Source organism: Sciurus vulgaris (genome assembly GCF_902686455.1).
Source record: "Sciurus vulgaris genome assembly, chromosome: 1".
Classification (NCBI taxonomy): domain Eukaryota; kingdom Metazoa; phylum Chordata; class Mammalia; order Rodentia; family Sciuridae; genus Sciurus; species Sciurus vulgaris.
In genome coordinates, this window is record NC_136461.1 from 74399645 (window position 1) to 74419398 (window position 19754).

The window sequence follows — 19754 nt, forward strand, 5'->3', positions numbered from 1 at the left end:
TCTTTTGTCACTAAGTAAATAAGGCAAAAAAATCATGGGGAAATCAAAATAGAATTAGGTACATAATTAGAACAGAAAGAATTTCATTATCTTCAGTTAAGTTCAGTTTCATAAAACTGATTTTCAAATGACATAGAATAAGAAAGTCTTAGTTCAAGCCATTCTGAAGATAAAAAGCTCCATTACTGTTTGATATTAACCAAAAGAACATATTTTCATAACTACCCTTTAATATATTTACCATTAAACTCTCTATAAACACATTATGCATTATGGCTTTCTCTTATTATATATTCCAAATTCTTAATTCTCTTGGTGATTTGTCAAGTTGTGCCAGTCTACTTTCACTTCATGAAATTTTTCCTTAGGAGTTCTATGTAAATCAATTCACATTTAAAATACACTAGAATGGTATGTTATTCAAAGTAAATACATTTATATCTGGTAAAGGAAAGGCTGTCATAAGATTTGTACTTGTCAAAAGAAATGCAGTGTCCTTTTAAAACTATAACCACTTTACACGTTGTTTTATATCTAAATTTTATATGCTGTGCTCATTCACAGGAAAATAACTTGGTATTCACCAATTATGATAAAACTCCACCTCCATAAAAAAATATGAAGAAACTTCATACATTATTGACAAAGTATAATCCTGAAAATTCTTACTCGTGGGATTATTTAATGAACCTTTTTCCGAAATATTGATTTTAAATGATTAGTTTACTACCTACCTTGGACTTGAGGGAACCGCCCCAATTTTCATCCACAGACTTCCAGAATAGCGCCTGCATATAGCTACAAAAGAAAAATTTTAAAAATTGGTATAAATTTTAAAATGTGGTCTGGGGTTATAGCTCAGCAATACATCGTGCTTGCCCAACATGCATGAGGCCTTGAGTTTCACCTCCACTACTAAACAAAATAAAACAAAACAAAACAAACGAAAAAAGAAAAGGAAAAAAGAATATGAACGTTTACAGCAAGAACATTATAGTTCAGCAGATAGATAGATCAAAACAGTGTCAGAGCACAGTAAGACCATATAGTTCCAGTCTAACAGAAGAGGAAATGGAGGCCCAGATACAACAGAAGTACTCCCTTATCTGTATCTGAGGTTTCTGTTACTCATGGCTAATTGCAGACTGAAATATTATATGGAAAATTTCAGAAATAATTTGTAAGATTTTTTACTTTTTATTTTTGGGTGGTATTAAGGATTGAACCCAGTGTCACTCTACCACTCAGTTAGCTCCCCAGCCCTTTTTATTTTTATTTTTTGAGACAAGGTTTCACTAAGTGACTGTTTTCCAGCTTGGTCTCAAACTTGCAAACCTCCTGCCTCAGCTTCTCAGATAGTTAGTAGGTTTACAGGTGTGTGCCACTGCAATCAGCTAATTCTTAGGTTTTAAATTATGCAATGTCCTGAATAGTGTGATGAAATCTCACTCCATCGTGCCTGGGACATGAAATCATTCTTTGGTCCATGCTAGTTTATCCAGGCTATATATGGTACGTGCCCATTAGATACTTAGCACCTGTCAAAAGATGGACTTTTTGTGCTATAACTGTGCTTGTGTTCAAGCAACCCTTGAACTTAATAATGGTCCCAAGAGTAATGATGGTGGCAATTCACATGCCTGCACATTGCTACACCTGTTCTATTGGCAGCCTTGGAATATATCCCCCATATGTTAAATGGAGGGGAATTTAAATCTTACTTGGAGTATTCCTATATGTATCCAAAAAGTGAAGGACATTAGGAGATTTGACAATGAACTTTAATAAGTAAGATGCCCTGGGAAGATTTTTATGAAATCCTTATGATTTCCTAAAGATTTTTTAGGCTGATAAATATAACATAGGTATATATCCACCTAAGTGAGAGAAATATTTAATGAGAATTCTTTCAGGCTGCTTTTAATATTATGTGATCAATGACTTAAAATTTAAAAAGTCTAACACTTTTTCAACAGAAGGATCAACAGAGAAAGTACTATGTAAAGATATTATAGGAAAATCAGTACAATCTCATTATAAAGGACTTATGCAAATATTCTCCTTTAAAGAAAATCAGTTGAAATGAATTCAATGATACATTGTTTTTCTAGTTACAGAACCTGTACATTTTCTTTATAGTATAAGTTTATAATAAAGAACTCAAATGCAAATATTTTATTGTGATGAATTCAGAACAAATGGATTCAAAGGTAAATATCACTATTTTTGTAGCTGTAAAGCCTGCCCATTTTTAAAAAAATTTGTTCTAATTAGTTATACATGATAGTAGAATGCATTTTGATACATCATACATAGAGTATAACTTCTCATTCTTCTGGTTGTATATGATATAGAATCATACCGGTCGGCTGTGTAGTCATATATGCAAACAGGGTAATAATGTCTGATTCGTTCTACTATCCCCATACCCCACCTCCCTTCCCTTCACTACCCTCTGCCTAATCCAAAGTACCTGTATTTTTCCCTAGGACCCCCCTCCCCAGCCATATATTGTGAATTATTCACAATATCAGAGAAAACATCGGACCTTTGGTTTTTTGGAACTGGCTTACTTTGCTCTGCATGATATTCTCTAGCTCCATCCATTTACCAGCAAATGCCTTTCATTCTTCTTTAAAGCTGAGTAAGATTTCATTGTGTATATATACATTTTCTTTATACATTCATCTATTGAAGGGCACCTAGGCTGGTTCCATATTTTAGTTGTTGTGAGTTGAGTTACTATAAACATAGATGTGGCTGAGTCACTATAGTATGCTGATTTTAAGAATGCTTGCACCAAGGTGCAGTCTCAACAGCAACATATGAGTATACCTTTCTTCCACATCCTCACCAACATTTATTGTTGCTTGTGTTTTTGATAATTGCCATTCTGACTGGAGTGAGATGAAATCTTAGAGTAGTTTTGATTTGCATTTCTCTAATTACTAGAGATGCTGAACATTTTTTTCTTATATTTGTTGATCAATTGTATTTCTTCTTCTTTGAAGTGTCTGTTTAATTCCTTAGCCCATTTGTTGATTGTGTTTTTTCTTTTTTGGTGTTAGTTTTTTGAGCTTTTTAAATATCTTATAGATTAATACTCTACCTGCGGTACATGTGGTAAAGATTTTCTCCCATTCTGTAGGCTCTTTCTTTAGGTTATTATTTCTTTTGCTGAGAAGAAGTTTTTTAGTTTGAATCCATTTCATTTACTGATTCTTGATTTTACTTCTTTGGATTTAGGAGTCTTGTTCAGGAAGTCAGATCCTAAGCTCCCATGGTGAAGATTTGGGTCTACTTTTTCTTTTCTTAAAATATTTTTTTAGATGTTGATAGACATTTATTTTATTCATTTATTTATATGTGGTGCTGAGAACTGAACCCAGGACCTCATACATGCTAGGCAAGAGCTCTACCACTGAGCCACAACCCCAGTCCTGGGGTCTACTTTTTCTTCTATTAGGTGCAGGGTCTCTGTTCTAATGCCTAAGTCTTTGATTCACTCTTTGAGTTGAGTTTTGTGCGGGGTGATAAAGTGGTTTAATTTCATTTTGTTACATATGGATTTCCAGTTTTCCCAGCACCATTTGTTGAATAGGCAATCCTTTCTCCAAAAAATGTTTTTGGCACCTTTGTCTAGTATGAGAAAACTGTATTTATGTGTTGCCCATTCGTTTTATAGGTAGGGATATACTTGGAAATGCCATGGCCCTGAGAGAAGGTTAACAATTTTAAGAACATAACACATTCATTTTTATTTTCTGTTAGTTCTTAGATTTGTTTTTTAGGGAGGTTCAAGAGCTAAACATAAATTATTTATTTTTTTTGCGATACTTGTGATTAAACTCACACATGCAAGGCAAAAGTTCTACCTCTGAGTTACATTCCTATACCTTTTACTTTTTACTTTGAGACAAGGTCTCGCTAAGTTTCCCAGGTTGGCCTCTAACTTGTGATCTTCCTCCAGAGTAGCCAGGATTACAGATGTGAATGGCTTCTGTGCTTCATTGGATTTTAAAGTTCTAAAATAGCATTTATTTAATTAACCAAAAAAAGAGACCACATGTGCCATATATGTTTATATAAAATAACTTGGAAAACACAGAAAAGGACAAAGAAGAAATTTAAAAATTACCTTAGTTTGACCTAACAAAAGATAATGATTTTTAACATTTTAGTGATTCTGGGTTACATCAAGAGTTCTTAAGTTTTGAGGTATCATAGGTCCTTTTGAGAATCTGATAGAATTTTGCTTTAATGTGGACTGTTCATGTACTCTCTGAAACCGCTGATGTGTTTTAGATTTAGAATTCTGATGATCTCTAAGGCCGTTTGCAGCCATAAAATTTTAAGATTAAATTGACCTAACTATATGACAAATTGTTTTTGAAAAGAAATATGGGTCATATAACCAATAATCTAATAAAGAAATGCTCAATATCACTAACATTTAGGGAAATGCAAATCAAAATAACAATGAGATAGCACTTCCCGCTTAAAAAAATTAAAAATCAAATTACCATATGACCCGAGATTCTGCTTCTGAATATATAATCAAAAGGAATGTGTTAGTGGAGTCCTAGGTCACGAGGTCTTACTCTGGAATTTACTAACACATCATGTCTGGCCACTGGATCCAAAGAGCAAACAGAAAAAACAATAATGAAAAGCAGGGAAGGAACTGTAATAAATATGGCCATACTTGGAAGGAAAAGTGAGATCAAGTATCTTAGCCCTGTACTCAGGGTAATGACATGAGTTTCAAATTATGTAGATAAGGGAGACCAGAAATATTATACATCGTCCAACAGTCTTGGTCAAACTACGGTCTGTTTAATGATTATCTCAGGATTGGTTAGGTGGTGATAACAGAATAACTAATGACTGGAGAATAGTTTCCTTTCACCACAGATGTGACTTGGAATCTAAGGTGACTCAGAGCAAAGAAAATACATGTAAACTCAAATGAATATTTGTATGCCACGCATAGCTGCCTTATTTGAAAGAGTCAAAAGGTGGAAGCAAACCAACCATCTCACAGGTTAAAACATTAGAAAAATGTTGCACATACATACAATTGAAAGTTTTCCAGTTTTTTTTGGTACTAGGGATTGAACCCAGGGCACTTAACCACTGAACCACATCCGCAGCCCTTTTTATTTTATTTATTTATTTATTTTCTTATTATTTGTTCTATTTAGTTATGCATGATGGCAGAATGCATTTTGATTCACTGTACACAAATGGAGTACAACTTTTCGTTTCTCTGGTTGTACAAGATGTAGATTCACACCATTGCGTAATCATACATAGGGTAATGATGTCTGTCTCATTCCACCATCTTTCCTACCCCACACCTACTCCCCTCCCCTCATTTCCCTCTACACAAACCCAAGTTCCCTCATTCGTTCCTTAATCCCCAGCTCCCCCATTATGTATCGGCATCCACTTATCAGAAAAAACATTCAGCCTTTGGTTTTGGGGGTTTGGCTTATCTCACTTAGCATGATATTCTCCAACTCCATCCATTTACCTGCAAACGCCATAATTTTATTCTTCTTTATGGCTGAGTAATATTCCACTGTGTATATATACTACTTTTTCTTTATCCATTCATCTATTAAAAGGCATCTAGGTTGGTTCCACAATCTAGCTATTGTGAACTGAGCTGCTATAAACACTGATGCAGCTGAGTCACTGTAGTATTCTGATTTTAAGTCCTTTGGGTATAAACTGAGGAGTGGGATAGCTGGGTCAAATGGTGGTTCCATTTAAAGTTTTCTAAGGAATCTCCATAACTGCTTTCCAGAGTGGTTACACCAATTTGCAGTCCCAAAAGCAATGTGTAAGTGTACTTTTTCCTCCATATTCTTGCCAACACCTACTGCTGCTTGTATTCTTGATAATAGCCATTCTGATTGGAGTGAGATGAAACTTTTGGATAGTTTTGATTTGCATTTCTCGAGATATTGAACATTTTTCATATATATATATATATATATATATATATAGTTTTTAGATGCTGATAGACCTTTATTTTTATTCTTTTATTTATATGCAGTGCTGAGGACTGAACTCAGTGCCTCACACATGCCAGGCAAGTGCTGTTACCACCGAGCTACAACCCCAGTCCCATATATATATATTTGTTTTATTATTATTTATTTTAAAATTTTTTACAGATTACATTTTGATTCATTGTACACAAATGGGGTACATCGCTTTGTTTCCATGCTTGTACACAATGTAGATTCATACCATTCGTGTACTCTTTCATATACATAGGGTAATGATGTCTCATTCCACCATTTTTCATACTCCTCTCCTTCTCATTTCTTTCTACATAATCCAAAGTTCCTCCATTCTTCTCTTACTGCCCACACCCTTCACCCCCATTATATATCATTCTGCACTTATCAGGGAAAACATCTGGCCTTTGTTTTTTTTGGGATTGGCTTATTTCACTTAGCATGATATTCTCCAATTCCATCCAGTTATTTGCAAATGCCATGATATTATTATTCTTTATGAATGAATAATATTCCATTGTGTATATATACCACAGTTTCTTTATCCATTCATCTGTTCAAGGGCATCTAGGTTAGTTCCATAACCTGGCTATTGTGAATTGAGCAGCTATGAATACTGATGTGGCTGCACCACTGTAGTATGCTGATTTAAGTCCTTAGGCAACAACAGGTGTTGGCAAGGATGTGGGGGAAAAAGGTACACTCGTACATTGCTGGTGCGGTTGCAAATTAGTGCAGCCACTCTGGAAAGCAGTGTGGAGATTCCTTAGAAAACTTGGAATGGAACCACCATTTGACCCAGCTATCCCACTCCTTGACTTTTTATTTTTTTTAATGTATGAGCTCAATGCAATGAACTTTCCTCTTAGTACTGCTTTCACAGTGTGTCCCAGAGATTTTGATATGTTGTGTTATTGTTCTCATTTACCTCTAAGAATTTTTTTTTTATTTCTTCCCTGATGTCTTCTGTTATCACTGCAGCATTCTATAGCATATTATTTAGTCTCCAGGTGTATGAGTAGTTTTTGTTTGTTATTTTATCGTTGATTTCTAATTCATATATTTGTTGATCAATTGTATATCTTCTGTGAAGTGTTTGCTCAGTTTCTTAGTCCATTTATTGATTGTCTTTTTGGTGTTAAGTTTTTTTGAGTTCTTTAAATATCCTGGGGATTAATGCTTTATCTGAAGTGCATGTGGTAAAGATCTTCTCCTACTCTGTAGGCTTTCTCTTCACATTATTGTTTCCTTTGCTGACAAAAAGCTTTTCAGTTTGAATTCATCCCATTTATTGATTCTTGTTTTTATTTCTTGCACTTTAGGAGTCTTAAGGAATTCCACCTAGCTGACATAATGAAGACTTAGGCCTATTTTTCTTCTATTTGGTGCAGGGTCTCAGTCTAATTCCTAGGTCTTTGATCCATTTTGAGTTTAGTTTTGTAGGGTGAGAGACAGGGGTTTAATTTCATTTTGGTGCACATGGATTTCCAGTTTCCCCAGCACCATTTGTTGATGAGGCTATCTTTTCCGCACTGTATGTTTTTGACACCTTTGTCTAGTATGAGATAACTATTTATGTGGTTCTGTCTCCATGTCTTCTATTCTGTACCATGTTTTTCAGTTTTAAAAAAATTCTGATACATGTTACAACATAGATGAACCTTAACGGCAAAAAGTTGCTCAAGATGAACCTCAAAGATATCTTAATAAGTCAGCCAAACGGTCCAATACTACATGATTTCACTTCAAGGAGGCAACCAGAGTAGTGAAATTCAGATATAGAAAGTAAAATGGTGGCTATCAAGCCAGGGAAGAAAAGAACGGGTATTTATAATTTAATGGGTATGCAGAGTGTCTGAGAAAGATGGTACTACTGGCTGTACATCAAAGTGAATATACTTAATGCCTGAACTGTACACTTAAGAATGGCTAGAATGATGAACTTCATGTATGTATATTGTACCATAATTGTAAAAATACAAGGCCATATAAAATTTAGCTATTAAATTTTATTTTTGACTTGTGATGTCCTAGAAATTCTCGGTGGAGATTCCACTGTGTTATGTAAAGGCATTTTCCTACACCATTATTTATCAATATTCTTCATGTCATGACACATGTGGACAATGGAAATTATGTATGGGGCAAAAGAAGGAAGCTTCTACTAACTGGGGATGATAACTTTGGGAGGCTGTTTACTTAGGTCCCACTTGGTCGTCTCAAGGGTTAAAGGACTCTATACCAGTAAAATAGCCCATATGCAGAAAGCCTTTTCTGTACCATAAAATATCCATTGATGAATTAAAAATAGTAGAAACATATCCTTCAAATTTAGACATGACTTGATCCAGGAAAACATGTTCATTTCTTATATTGAGCTATGAATTTTCTCAATAAACTTCCACAGATTCTGCTCACCTCACAACACCCAACAAAATATTCAATTAACTTGACAGTGAGTGGAAAACTGTCTTATGGTAATTTCCTCCAGATCCAGACACAAATCTGCACAACCTCTGTGCACTGGATGTGGAAAATTACTCATCTAACAAAATTAAAAGTCTTTTATTTTGTCACATAACTTTAAAAATATTTTGAGGTACACAAAAGAAAATATGACTACAAGCTGAATACTGCTATTAAAGTCATTTTAAAAGCATTAATTTGTGATGCTAGTTGACAGTTTGCTTATGAATTTATAGTGCTCATAGGAAATCTGTTTTTCATGGCAAATACAAAAATTTTAAATTACCTAGATTGTAGAAAACTTCAAATGCCTTATAAAGTAATCATAAGCATCTTTGGCATTAGAACCACAAATTGATAACAATGAAATGTATGCTACTTATAAATGAATTCTCCATGGCATAATGTATAAAAGAACTGATAACAGGCTAAAACCTGTAATTCCTTGACATTAACTGAGTTTCAATCTTAGTATTTTTACTTTTTGAAAAAGCGACTGGCAAACAAAAATAACTTTCTAAAATTGAGGGGAAAATATAAACAAAAGAAAAAAAGCAACTTATCTAACTTCTTATATCAAATTGACTTTTTTATATTCATTAAGGAAGAATTATCTAATCTAATCTAGGTAGTAGTAAGTCATTATTTAATTAGGATTTTATTACACTAGGCCAAATAATTTAAAGGGAAATATATGGAAATCTTTAGAAATACAGAAGAGTGCTTCATAAAACTTTTCCTTTGGAGTCTTTATGCATTTCCATGTTACTTATGATTGCCAGATATTCCTAAACTTCTTATAGGGTCCACTGGGTGGAGAGTATGATTATCTAACTACTTTGGTTCTACCACCAACATACCTTTTTCAAAGCAGGATTTTTGAATCTGCCAATTTTCTTCTATTTAAATGCCTCATTCAAGATAAATTACGGTTTTCTGGTTTGCTGATTTTTACCCCAGTTTAAATAAATTTTAAGGATTATAAGCCTGTCTTTATGTATCTCAATTTTAGAGTATGTTTCATATTTCTACCAAGATTTTGGGACAAGGTGTTCCTTTTCTTGTAGAAAGATTTCTGCAATAACAAATTACTACTGTAATACAATTTCATCACCCATTCCCACCTGACTAATCTCATGCTATAATATTTTAGTAATGGTTTAAAAGTTTACTTAGGATTTCACACATAGTAAAAGGCTAGAATCTTTATTTTGTGATAACTATGCTGTGATTAAATTTAACTAGTTCCTACAAAGAGGTTCAGATTTATAGCGAGACAAAAAAAAATGCTATTTTCTTATCATATAGCTAAATTCTAAAATAAGCTAACTTATAACACTCAACAAAGACAAAATATGTGAATTATATAAACTTAACTGAATTTTTTTATGGCTTTTTTTTTTTTTTTTTTTTTTTTTTTTTTTTTTTTTTTGGGGTACTGGGGATCAAACTCAGGGCCTTATGCTTGCAAGGCAAGCACTCTACCAGCTGAGCTCTCCTCAGCCCTTAACTGAATTTTTTTAAAAGCTGCATTTGGTAACTTTTGCTGTCATATCATGCCACTACCTACATAGCAAATCTGTAAACCTGGTCTAAGTCACCTTCTGCTACTTTTCACCCTAAGCACTTAAGATATTTTTCCTGGTGGTGATAACTATGGCACTAAAGAAACATGACAATAAGAAAACTTGAATAAACAAATTATTTATGTTAAAATCATATTAAATATTAAAATTTCACACAACATGGCATGGAAAAAAGAACTCAAGTTACAACATTAAACATATGTGGTCCCATTTGGCTTTGCCCTTATAAAGCAGCATGTACCCCATGGGTATCATTCTCTGAGCTCTCATTTACGTTTGAACGAATGGGATATTAACTACACTTTAGAGTTGTGATAAAGTGTGGATTGTTTACATACTCAATAAGTAACAATAGCTCACTATAGGGCTTTCTTTCACACTATTGGCAAAATTCAAGTTGTGTACTTGAAACCCATTTTCAGGATCAGTTAATAGAGTGTTCTGTGAAGGGACTATTTAAAACTGTATATTCATGTTCTCCTGGAATCAGAATGGCCACTCCAAAATTTCTCAAGCTTTAAAATTCAAATTACTGAGCCATGGAACCCATCCCAGATCAACTAAATTAGGGTATTTGAAAGTAAGATTTAGGAATCAGGATTTTAATCACTACTACTACTACTACTACTAGTGCTTTAACTACCACCACCAACTCCCCAAATGGTTGTTAATATACAGCCAGGGGTGAGAAATGCTGCCTTGTTTTAAACTAGGGCAAAACATGCAAAATGATGAAATACGAGGCTTTTGTTCAACATACTAACCAAACTGATCCTAAAAGGTAAACCAAGTAATTACTGACTAAAGCAAGGCAAATGTTGCCGTGTTTATCTTTTATTAAGTATGGCTTGTAGCCAATTCATTCTTACATTAGAAATACTTTGCTTAAACAAAAACAAAAACAAAAAAAACAACTGAGGACTAGGGTTGTGGCTCAGTGGTAGGGCACTCTCCTAGCATGTGTGAGGCCCTGGGTTCGATCCTCAGCACCACATAAAAATAAAATAAAGGTATTATGTCCACCACCAACTAAAAAAAAAAAAAAAAGTATATATATATATATATATATATATATATATATATATATACACACCAAGTAAATTTATATACGTTGTATGTTATATTTTAAATTGACATTTTAAAATTGTACATATTTGTGGGGTATCACGTAATATTTAAATACATGTATTAGTAGTCAAATAAGGGGAAGCACATCTATTTCTGTACACTTATGATTTCTTTCTGGTGAAAATAAACCCTTTATTTGATTAAAAGCAAAACTTTAGTATTAAAGACATTCATTCAACAGTTAACAATGAAAAATTTTAAAAAATCTAATTAAATGTGGTTTTTATTTGCTAATTTTATTTACATTTAAATAACCAAAAATCCCAATTCAATATAACTATTAATATAATTATGCTTAAGTACTAATATGAATAAAAGGCTATTAGGTGAATAAAAGCAAAAATTTTAACTACTGAAAAAATTCTGGATCTGGGGAGTAACTATAATTTTTATAGATCTACTGAAGGACTGCCCTTAAATAAAATGACAAGATTTAAAACAAAGAATGGCTACATATGAAAAAAGCTGAGCATTATATCACTTTGATGTCCCAATTAAAAAAATTATGATATACTCAAATACATACAAATATTTACTTATATCCAGTGTTATTTCTTAAAATCAACTTTACTCTTTCCATATAATGGAAAAACATATCACATGGAAAGTATTTTTAGCAAAATTTGGTCAACTAATACTCACCTAAAATATTTTCACCTAAACCATGTCTAGGGATCTGTTGTCTCAAACTTTAATATATTGTTAATTCCCATATTTTCTTTTCTTTTTAAACTGGGATTTGAACCCAGGGGTGCTCTGCCACTGAACTATATCCTCTGTTCTTTTGATTCTGAGAAAGTCTGGCTAAGTTGCTTAGGGCCTCACTAAATTGCTGGGGCAGGCCTTGAACTTGTGATCTTCCTGCCTCAGACTCCCCGGTAGCTGGGATTACAGGTGTGCCCCACTGCGATTGGATCATTCCCATATTTTCTGATATTTTAAAAATGTCTGATGCTATGAATAAGCTATAATTACACATAATGAGGGCACCAAAATTTTAGTGATCTAGTAATAAACTTGTTAAGATTTCACAGTTTAAGTCACAATGCAGATTTTTTATCATGTATAGGGCAACCATATGTGTTGACACTTCCATATCCATGCTGACTCAAGCCATTATTGTTTAGAAATCAACGGACACAGACTGAGGATTAGGGTAAAAAATTTGGTTAAATGTTTTGCAAGGTGGCAAATATACTTCTCTACTACTACACCCTTGAGTTAAACTACTCATTTTTGGATGCTTCCTATTAAATTCTCAAAAAACATAAAGCAATGACTTTATGCCTAAGGAAACTCTTTGAAGGCCAAAACTTGTACAATACTTTATCCTCAGTCATTTTTAATTTTTATTTTCAGATGGTCTTGCTAAGTTCTAGCCTTGTTTTGAACTGGTGATACTCCTGCCTTGGCTATGTAAAACAGAAGAGATTATAGGCTCAAACCACTGCACCCACCCAATTTCTATGATACTATTTGTTTTTTTTACACCAGGAATTGAACCCAGGGGCAAGTGACCACTGAGCCACATCCCCACTCCTATTTTGTATTTTATTTAGAGATAGGGTTTCACTGAGTTGCTTAGGGCCTCGCTAAGTTGCTGAGGCTGGCTTTGAACTCTCGATCCTCCTACCTCAGCTTCCCTAACCATTGGGATTATGGGTGTGCACCAAGGTGCCTGGCTATGATACTATTAAAATGCCATTTATTTTTGTATCTTTGTTTTTGCTTTGAGTTTGAGAAGAAAAAAGTTACAAAACATGCAAGTTACAAAACATACAAAAGTAACTGTTACTCAGCTTTACATGATTGTGACCCAAATACCTGAGAAGAACAACTTATAAGAGGAAAGATTTATTTTGGCTCACAATTTCAGAGATTTTGATCCATGTGTGGCACAGACATCATGGTGGAAGAGCATGGCACAGGAAAGCTGCTTAGCTCAGGGCAGCCTGGGAACACCGAGGGACAGGAAGGGACCAGGGACAGATATAGTTCCTAGTGGCCTACTTCCTTTAGTCATGCCCACCTGCCTACTGTTACCACCCATTCATTCAAAATATTAATCCACTGATGAGGTTAGAGCTCTCAATTAATTCTTTCCACCTCTGAACACTGCTGTGTTACCTAACACACAGCATTTTAGGGAATACTTCAGATCCCAAATATAACAGTAACATTTACCTTAATTTAAATTAGATTCTAAAGAAGCTAAGAATACACTGGGGAAATATTTCTACAAAGATAAAATCAACATTCCGTTAAAAAGTTCAATGAAAATGTGTAAAAACAAAACAAATGGAAAATGAAAATACTCCTTTGACCTCATTGCCTTCTAGATCAGACCATTTGAACTATAAAATATAAGGGGAAAAGGGACTAGGTTTCATTCAATACAGTGATGATGACTAGGACTTTTATACATACCTACAACAAGGGCGTAAGACTATATTAAGACTTTCTCTTAGAAATCAATATAATACTGATGTACCCAATACCACCACGTCTACTCCTGCCTGCTTCCCAAGGCTTCCGCTAGAAGTATAAAAGACTCAGGTTATCATTGGAACATGTATTCAATTTTCTGATACTTAAGAAATATTACACAATGAAAGGAAATAACTTGAAAAAATGAAAACATGATCGCCACATTTCTTGAGGTTCAAATCTTTAAAGAACTGGTAAACATAACTCTAAGTTTGAATAGCATATCAGTATTTTTCAAAGAAATAAACAAACCCCTAGATAGTAGATTAAAATATTTTAGAAAATGAATGATTTTCTATATAGTATGCAATAAGGGAAAAAAATAAAATGTTTTTTGGTTCTTAAATGAAAAATACAACCTATATTCCTGTTAATTTGAAAAACTAAGATCCAGTGAAAATATGGCTCAGCATTTCCAGGAGCTTCAAAGATGGAACATCAAGGTGTTATATATGGCAGCAAAAGCTGCTTTTTAATTCTCTATGCTCATTTGCCATACAAAGCCATCAATTATCATATTAAGAAAGGTTACAGTTATTTAAAAAAATAATGCACAAGACATGTGGCACGTGTGTATTTTGTTTATAGCATATATCTCACTGAATTCTTTAAAGAAATCATGTACCTGGAAACAAACAAAAAAATAGTACAAAAAGGTATAACATCATAAGAAAAAAATCTTCCTCTGCCTCCCACTCTCCACGAAACAACTATTAATCCCATTATGTCCCATTGTTATATGACACCTATAAAAACTTAAATTAGGCTGGGTGCAGTGGAGCATGCCTGTAATTCCAGCTGCCTGGGAGGCTGAAGCAGGAAGATTGCCAAGTTTAAAGTCAGCCTCAACAACTTAGCGGCAAATGTGACAAAATGTTTTAATATACTTAGAGGTTGATCCTAATTTGTAAATACTTAAAGACTACATTTATTTTCCATATTAAATGCAGATGTAAAAATAAAGTTAAATACTTTCAGTTGAAATTAATAACTTCACAAAATAAACTTTAAAATTTTTTTACACAAAGCTGGGTGCAGTAGTGCGTGCTTATATAATCCCAGCAGTTTGAGAGGCAGGGGCAGGAGGATTATGAGTTCAAAGCTGGCCTCAACAAAAGCAACTTTGTGAGACCCTGTCTCTAAATAAAATACAAAATAGGGCTGGGGATGTGACTCAGGGGCAATTAACCCCTGAGTTCAATCCCTGGTACCAAAAAACAAACAAGCAAACAAACAAACAAAACCCCTTGTTGTACAAATGCGTGATACATATATTTATAGCCACTTATTAGCTATATGACTCAGGCAAGATCTCTTTGACTTCTCAACTATGAACATACTTCTCAACTATTGACATACTCACCGATTATGATCATTACTATTATTATTTTTGCACTACTGGAAATTGAACCCAGGGCCTCATACATGAGGGCCTTGTGTATGATAGTCAAGTATGCTATCAATGAGCTACAGCCCTAGTTCTTTTAAAAAAAATTTATTTTGAGATGGGGTCTTGCTAGTTGCCCAGGCTGGCCTCAAACTTGTGATCCTCCTGCCTTAGCCACCTGAGTAGCTGGGATTACAGGCATGTGACACCATGCCATTGTAAGTATTATATGAATGAATTTACTGAAAAGGACCGGGAATAGAGCCTTCCTATAATAATAACTTCATGAATGTTAGCGGCCTTTATTATGAAGTGAATATTTGTGTCATTATTTAATATTGTAGCAACTCAAGTACCTTAGTAATACTTAACACTGAATTTGTTAATATAATGACAAACATTATATCGGATAACATCCCTACTTTGTGAATGTTTTTATATTATAATTAGAATAATCTGATGAAGATATTTATATTGTTTTCTTTGAAGAAATCAATTCAGGTATTCATGATACCAACAGTACAGAAATGAAGCTATTTTAAGCAACTGTGAAATTTCTTTAGTGACTACAATTTCACGCACAGTTAGCTTAACCTCCATTTCATCTTTCTATGTTTTACACAGCAGTAGGAATCAGTTTCTGACAGGTTAAAGCTTAAAATTTGCTACTGTCTTGAATAATGTTGTTTAGGCTGACTTCTGAATTACTCTGAAGTTCGCTACAGAATTTCCATGTAAAATTGAAAACAATGAAATATTTTACACTTTTACCAAAATTAAGAAAATTATACCACTTATTTAAAGGTTTCTTTATATGGGCCTTAACTAAAGCCAAATTATATATATATACTTTTTAAAAAAATATTTTGTATTAGTTGTAGGTGGACACAATATCTTTATTTTACTTTTATGTGGTGCTGAGTATTGAAACCAACACTCTACCACTGAGCCACAACCTCAGCCCAAATTAGATATATTCTTGAAAATACCAGGTAACAGGAACCATTATGATCTGTGATAAACTGAGAAATAAAGACTTGATATTTCTACATTAAAACTAGTAATACAATTTTGCTCATAATCTAGTTAACTATAAATGCAAACTTTACAAGACCAGACCAGTGTTTTATATTTAACTCACTTGGATTCTTACAGAAACTCTGTGAAGCAGGTATTACTATTAACATTTTCAAGATGACAGGAAAAATAGTGTAGAGGTTTAAAAACAGGGGGCTAAAGAGTCAAAATGAAATGCAACCAAGTTCTGGCATCTAATTGCCATATAACTTTGGGCAGATTATGTCCTAGTTTTTTATGTCAAAAGCACAGAAGTATTTACATTATAGGATTGTTATGAGGATTAAACAGTGTGGGTAAAATACTCAGCATATAATCATTTTAAAATAAACACTCAAAGGTGAGCCAAAGTAACTATGACAACAAAACTAAAGATTCTGGAGTATCTGCTAGCTCAAAGTCACTAAAAGTCAGTAAGCAATGAAGCAGAGATGAAAATTCAACTCTTAAAAATTCTTACCAAAAGAAGGGGATAAACTTCTAATCACTATACACACGTTAATATTACCTTTGTACTGTCTCTGGCCTGCTCAGAGTGCATTTAAATCTCAAGGCAGAGTATAGTACACACTGAAAATGATAATGCTACTATATTAAGCTGGTGAGTTAAAATGATTCCAGTAAGAACTAGACAGCTGAATGGAAAGTAGAGGGGATCTACAATATTCTTAAATTTATGTACTGCTTATCTCCATTTATTCAAATCTATTATAATAACAATTTAAGATATTTTTATTACTTCTCTATTTCTGAAAGTAGATTTTTGAATGAAAATAAAAGTCCTTTATAAAAAACCTTAACTGTTTGTTAAGCTGTGTTGCAGAGTAAGTAGTGGTATGATAGGTAGCCTAGGCTTTGATTGGTACTGTGAATGAGATCATGATACTCCAAGACTCAAACAAACAAACAAAAAATCTCAATCTGAAGGGTTTGCTTTATGAAGAAGAAAAAATGTCACTTTAAATATTTTTCCTATCAAAATTATCTTGAACCTTTGAAATCTGTTAGCAGATAGATTAGCAATATAAATACGTAGCAGAGGACTATTCGTAGAAAAATTAAAAATACAACACTTTCCACCAATCTGTCATCTGAAAGAGTCTGAAAATCAACAGTGTATATTTTATTTTATTCTAAATTTGCTTTAAAATATAGTCTCTTTCAATTTCACAATAGGTTTATTCTAAGAAATTTGAGGTGCTTAGTGGCATCATTTGCCTAGCATGTACAAGGGTGCTGGGTTGAATCTTCTGTACTGGGGGAAAAAAAAGCTTCACTTTAGGGATAGCTTTGAAAGAAATGTTTAGTAGTAAACTTTTTTTCAAAATGCAATCTTTCATACACTTAAAAATGATCAAGATGGCACAAATTTTTAAGGTTCAAATTTATAGTATTTTCCTTATTAAAATCTCAGTTAAAATCTAGGATTATGCTTGGCAAAATTTATATCTGTATTTGTTTCATATGAATATGCAGTTGCAAATAGTAAGTTTTCATGCTACTAATTCTGCCGTCATAAAATATTTCCTCTTATTTCAACTGATGCTGGAGCTAGAAAGCAGAATACAAATCTTTGTTCCAAATTTGTATCAATGGCAAATACAATAGTTCATGTTATATTTTTAACCTATTTTCTTTTATCCTATTTGTTGTTGTGTTTTTGTTTTTTTTTTACTTTGGTTAACCAAGATCCTTGTAGTATTACTGTTTCTTGGTTTAATAATCATCATTATGATGATATTTTCTGAGTTCTTCAATTTTTTCACTTTTTCTTTGCATTTTTCACCAGTAAACCAGATGGATACTACGAGTATAGATATTACAAATGGTCATCAACACCAGCAGAAAATGTATTTACCTAATGCCTGTATATGCCAGGCATAATTCTAAACAGGATATGTGTTTTAACTCATTTCATCCTCAATAGGAACTATTATTAATCCCCAATTTATAGATAAGGAAATAGTCACAGTGATCAATTAACCTTTCCAAGAATACCAGTTGAGTAGCAGAAAGGATTTGGATTGAAGTAGTCTGGTTGTAGAACCAGTGTCTTGACCACTATTCTAAACACCCTAATTCAATTAAGACAGAATGAATAGCAAGTTAAGTTGAAATAATTTGCTTACTGAGTTATACTGATAAATAATTTAGCTAAACATATTCTAATTTCTAGAGGGTGCTCTGATTTGGTAACAAGCTTGACCTTTAGAATAACAGTCCTAAAACTAGGTATACATAAATGCAAGAGTAAAAGTGCTAAAACTTTATTTTGGTTGGGTGTAGTGGCACATAACTGTAATTCCAGCTACTTTGGGAGGGTGAAGCAGGAGGATCCAGTCCCAAGGTTGAGGACAGCCTTGGGAACATAGTGAGACTGTCCTCCGACTCCTGGCCCATCCCCCCTCAAACAAACAAGAAGAAAAAACCCAAGAAACAGTAATACTACCAGGATCTTGGTTAACCAAAGTAAAACACAACAACAAAAACCCCAAACCAAAACAAAACCAGAACAGAAGTTAGCTAAAGAATTAGGGGCATGTAATTAAGGAGAGATGCACAAGTTCTATAATAACAATGTCTGAAAGAAGACAAAATCTTTAAGATATGAAAACATTAAATGAATGGAGAGAGAAAAAAAGGACCTAGATGCCATAACAAGTAAAGGTCACAGAATTAGCAAGATTACAAAAAGATGAGAATAATATAGCATCTTTTGAAATTCTATGTTTTAATTTTATAAATCTTAAAAAAACAAAAGCTTAAAAATTCTTAACAGAAAAACATATGATTTATGTTTATTTTCAGGAAAATCCCAGGAAACTATTTTAATTGAAAATCATATATACTTTCAAAAAAAAGATCAATTAAGGTTAATGGTCAGACCAGAATCACTAAAAAGTTGTGCTAAAAAATCAACGTATCTCTTTTTAGGTAGATCTGGGGTGCTTATGATATCCCTTTAAATAAAATGTAAAAATGAGGGACCTATATTTGTAGATAGATAATTATTACCAAAGAATGTTTCCAATGATAACTGCCAACATGTAGACAAATTTTCTTATTCTTTCAAAATTTTAAATATCTTTCAGGATATATAAATGAAACATATGAAAAAGGTATTTATGAAGAAATTATAAAATTCTAGTATATCTTAAGTTTAAAAATCACCTTTTCTAACTTGTTTTTAGCAAAAAACAGTCTATTCCAAGACAAAAACCTTATGAAATTCTGTGTGCTAAAGGCTGGGAATTCAGGAACACATCAAAAAACGGTCTGAAGACTTCAAAGAGTATAATTTATGGGGAAGGAAAGGAAAGCAAAACAAAAGATATAGTATGGAGGTACAGCTAACAATTTGGGAGTGGTAGTGGTGGTGGGTAAATGGAGGAAATTAGATTTCTCAGAAAAGGGAAACACTTGAGCTCAATCTTTAAAAACAATTCAAGTAAGTTGTAACTGAGTAGTAGTAACTGAGGAATAAAAATACAACATGTCTGTGGAATTGTTTACATGGTATCTTCTACTACAATACTTCCATACCTGAGAACTGCTTCATATGTTGTTTCCTAGTGCACCAATCCATTCATT

The 19754-nt window shown here is 33.3% G+C and overlaps 1 protein-coding gene across 2 annotated transcripts in view; it reads right to left on the bottom strand.

Moving 5' to 3' along the window:
• SELENOF (selenoprotein F) overlaps positions 1–19754 on the bottom strand; it is a 41676-nt gene that overhangs the window by 12524 nt on the left and 9398 nt on the right. For both annotated transcript variants that reach the window (XM_079140042.1, XM_079140041.1), the window contains exon 3: positions 735–798. In XM_079140042.1, the coding sequence (XP_078996168.1) occupies positions 735–798 (64 nt within the window). The remainder of the gene's footprint in view (positions 1–734; positions 799–19754) is intronic.